Genomic DNA, 2,368 nt, shown 5'->3' with positions numbered 1-2,368 from the left:
TATACTGAAACATATAGTCGTCCATTTTTGGAATGTTTTATCGTGGAGATCAGACCGATATCTTCCTCTCTGTGGGTTAATTGCAGTATCTTGCGTATAACTACTAATTACACTAGTTCTCGGATGAACGTGATCATTCCTGTCTATGTCTCCCTTAGTCTTGTACATATGAAATTCGATATTTAGCGTGTCTTCCATGCATTTACACCAACTCTCGTATCATGCAATTCATTTGTACATTCGTGAGATATCGATATGTGTAATTCCTTCCATATACTCAGACCACGCTTTCAGAGGACGAGCTACTGAGTCTCGCTAAGCTCGTATCCAGCGTGGAGGCCGCCTATGGTAAGCCTGTGGACGTTGAGTGGGCGTACACGCAGCAGGGCGAGCTCAAGCTACAACAAGCTCGTCCTATAACCCGTCCTATAACCACGAAATTCCCTCTAGATCCGGCAATGCTAACTAAACCAGGTGAGCCGAGGAGGTTGTACTTTGACTTTCACATCGCCAGCGACGCGACTACAATATATCCCTTCACACACATGGATCTGGACGCGTACTGGGAGGTGTGGACCAAAGCCACAGGTTTTGGGGATATCAGCCACCCTCCTGACGATAGCGGTGACCACCCTTCTTTAACGAAGCAACCAGGCAGTATATCAATGCAAGTGCAACGTCCCGCCTGGGGTATAACCACAGCATTATGACTAAGGAATACGAACAAATAGACCTGTACGCCGCGTCCATCCTGAAGGGGAAGGAGGCTACGAACCCCAAGTATAAGGCGGAGAAGCTGCCTGATGACGTCACGTTCGCGAATGCGTGGTGGTTGTTCCGACGGATGCCACTGTGGCATATGTATATCATGAAAAACAAGTTCAAGGCCAACCCTGTCCAGTGTGGTAGCTAACTTAGGCTGCTATTGACAACGGCTCGCGCGGAGATAAAGGCTATAGTCGCAAAGGGGCCTACTTCTCAGGGGGGTTTGATCGAGTATGAGAACGCATTCGCTCGTGCGGCGTTCCCAGCGCTAGACCTGCAGTGTGCGGGAGCCTTTTTAACCCTCAGCGTGTTCAAGGAACTGGGCCGACAGAACAAAGAAGGCGAGACCCAGCAAATAAGGGACGGAGCGGCGGCAATGATGCTCGGATACAAAGGGGATCCACTGATGGAGATGAACATCGCGATGTATCATCTAGCACAGTCTCAGCCCGTGGAACTCTGGACAGAGTACGATGATAAGCTCGATGACCTATCGGACCGTATTCAGCGTAACGTGGAAGGCCGTGCCAGTACGGGTGACAAGCTTCCAGCTGCTTTCATAACAGGTTGGAAGGAGTTTATGGGTGACTTTGGGTATGATGGCACCGACCAACTGTTCATGAGCTATCCCCGCTATCACGAGCAGCCCGTCCTGCTGTTGCAGAAGATACGCCACAGCGCAGGCACCGATGTGAAGGACCCGGAACAAGCGATGCTACAGGCGCGCGACAGGCGCCAGACAGCACAGAAGGCTCAACTAGACGCAGCAAAGGCCAATGCCAAATGGTACAAGAGCACAGTGCAAGCAGTTCTCAAACGCAACGAGGCACTGGACGAGGTCATGTGGATCCGAAACTCGCCCAAGCTGTTCCAGTCCGAGATACTGAGTGCCGTTCGTACTGGTGTGCTTGTGTGCGAAACTCAGCTACTAGAGGCCAATCGGCTGGATGAAGCAGGGTATGTCTTCCACCTCAAGCTCTCCGAAGTGGACCAGGGTCTCTGCGGCCCGGAGCTGGACCTTCGGTATCTCATTGCGCCGAGAGAAGCACAGTATCTTCGTGCTAAGTGTGCGGGTATGACCCCCTTCTTGGTGGACTCTCGGTGCCGTATACTAAAGCCCGATGTCAAGGAACAGCAACCGGGTATGCTAGTAGGCATGGCCATCGCCCCAGGGCAGGCTAAGGATCCTCAAGAGTCCAAGTAGGAAGATAGGCAGAGGCGATATACTGGCCACAGTTATAACTGACCCGGCTTGGACGCCACTGTTCATTGGTTGTGCCGCGGTTGTCTTACAGGTAGGAGGAGCGCTGCAGCACGGTGCACTTTGCGCTCGCGAGTACGGCAAAGCAGGTGTAAGTTGCATTGATATGGCGGATCTAAAAGACGGTATGATGGTCTCGGGGGATGGTAACACGGGTGTTGACACAATACTAGCTGAAGAATAGGTCACAATTTAGGATTTCCGCTATCTAGAAATTAAAAATATTGTAATGATGATGCTCACTGCCACTTGTATTTGAATATGTATATAAATATATATATATTTATATACATATGTATACATATATATATATATTTACATATTTATATGTATAAACATATA

The 2,368-nt window shown here is 49.7% G+C and overlaps 1 protein-coding gene across 1 annotated transcript; it reads left to right on the top strand.

Annotated features, from left to right (window-relative positions):
- Window positions 1-281: 281 nt before the first annotated feature.
- SARC_06577 (hypothetical protein) lies at window positions 282-1,969 on the top strand (the record flags this gene model as incomplete). The annotated part of the gene is made up of 3 exons (XM_014299523.1): window positions 282-690; window positions 732-861; window positions 919-1,969. Coding segments are annotated over 3 exons (1,590 nt in total), but the record flags the coding sequence as incomplete, so codon positions are not given.
- Window positions 1,970-2,368: the final 399 nt, after the last annotated feature.

This window comes from Sphaeroforma arctica (assembly GCF_001186125.1).
Source record: "Sphaeroforma arctica JP610 unplaced genomic scaffold supercont1.474, whole genome shotgun sequence".
Lineage (NCBI taxonomy): Eukaryota > Ichthyosporea > Ichthyophonida > Sphaeroforma > Sphaeroforma arctica.
This window is presented reverse-complemented; position numbering and strand designations above follow the sequence as displayed.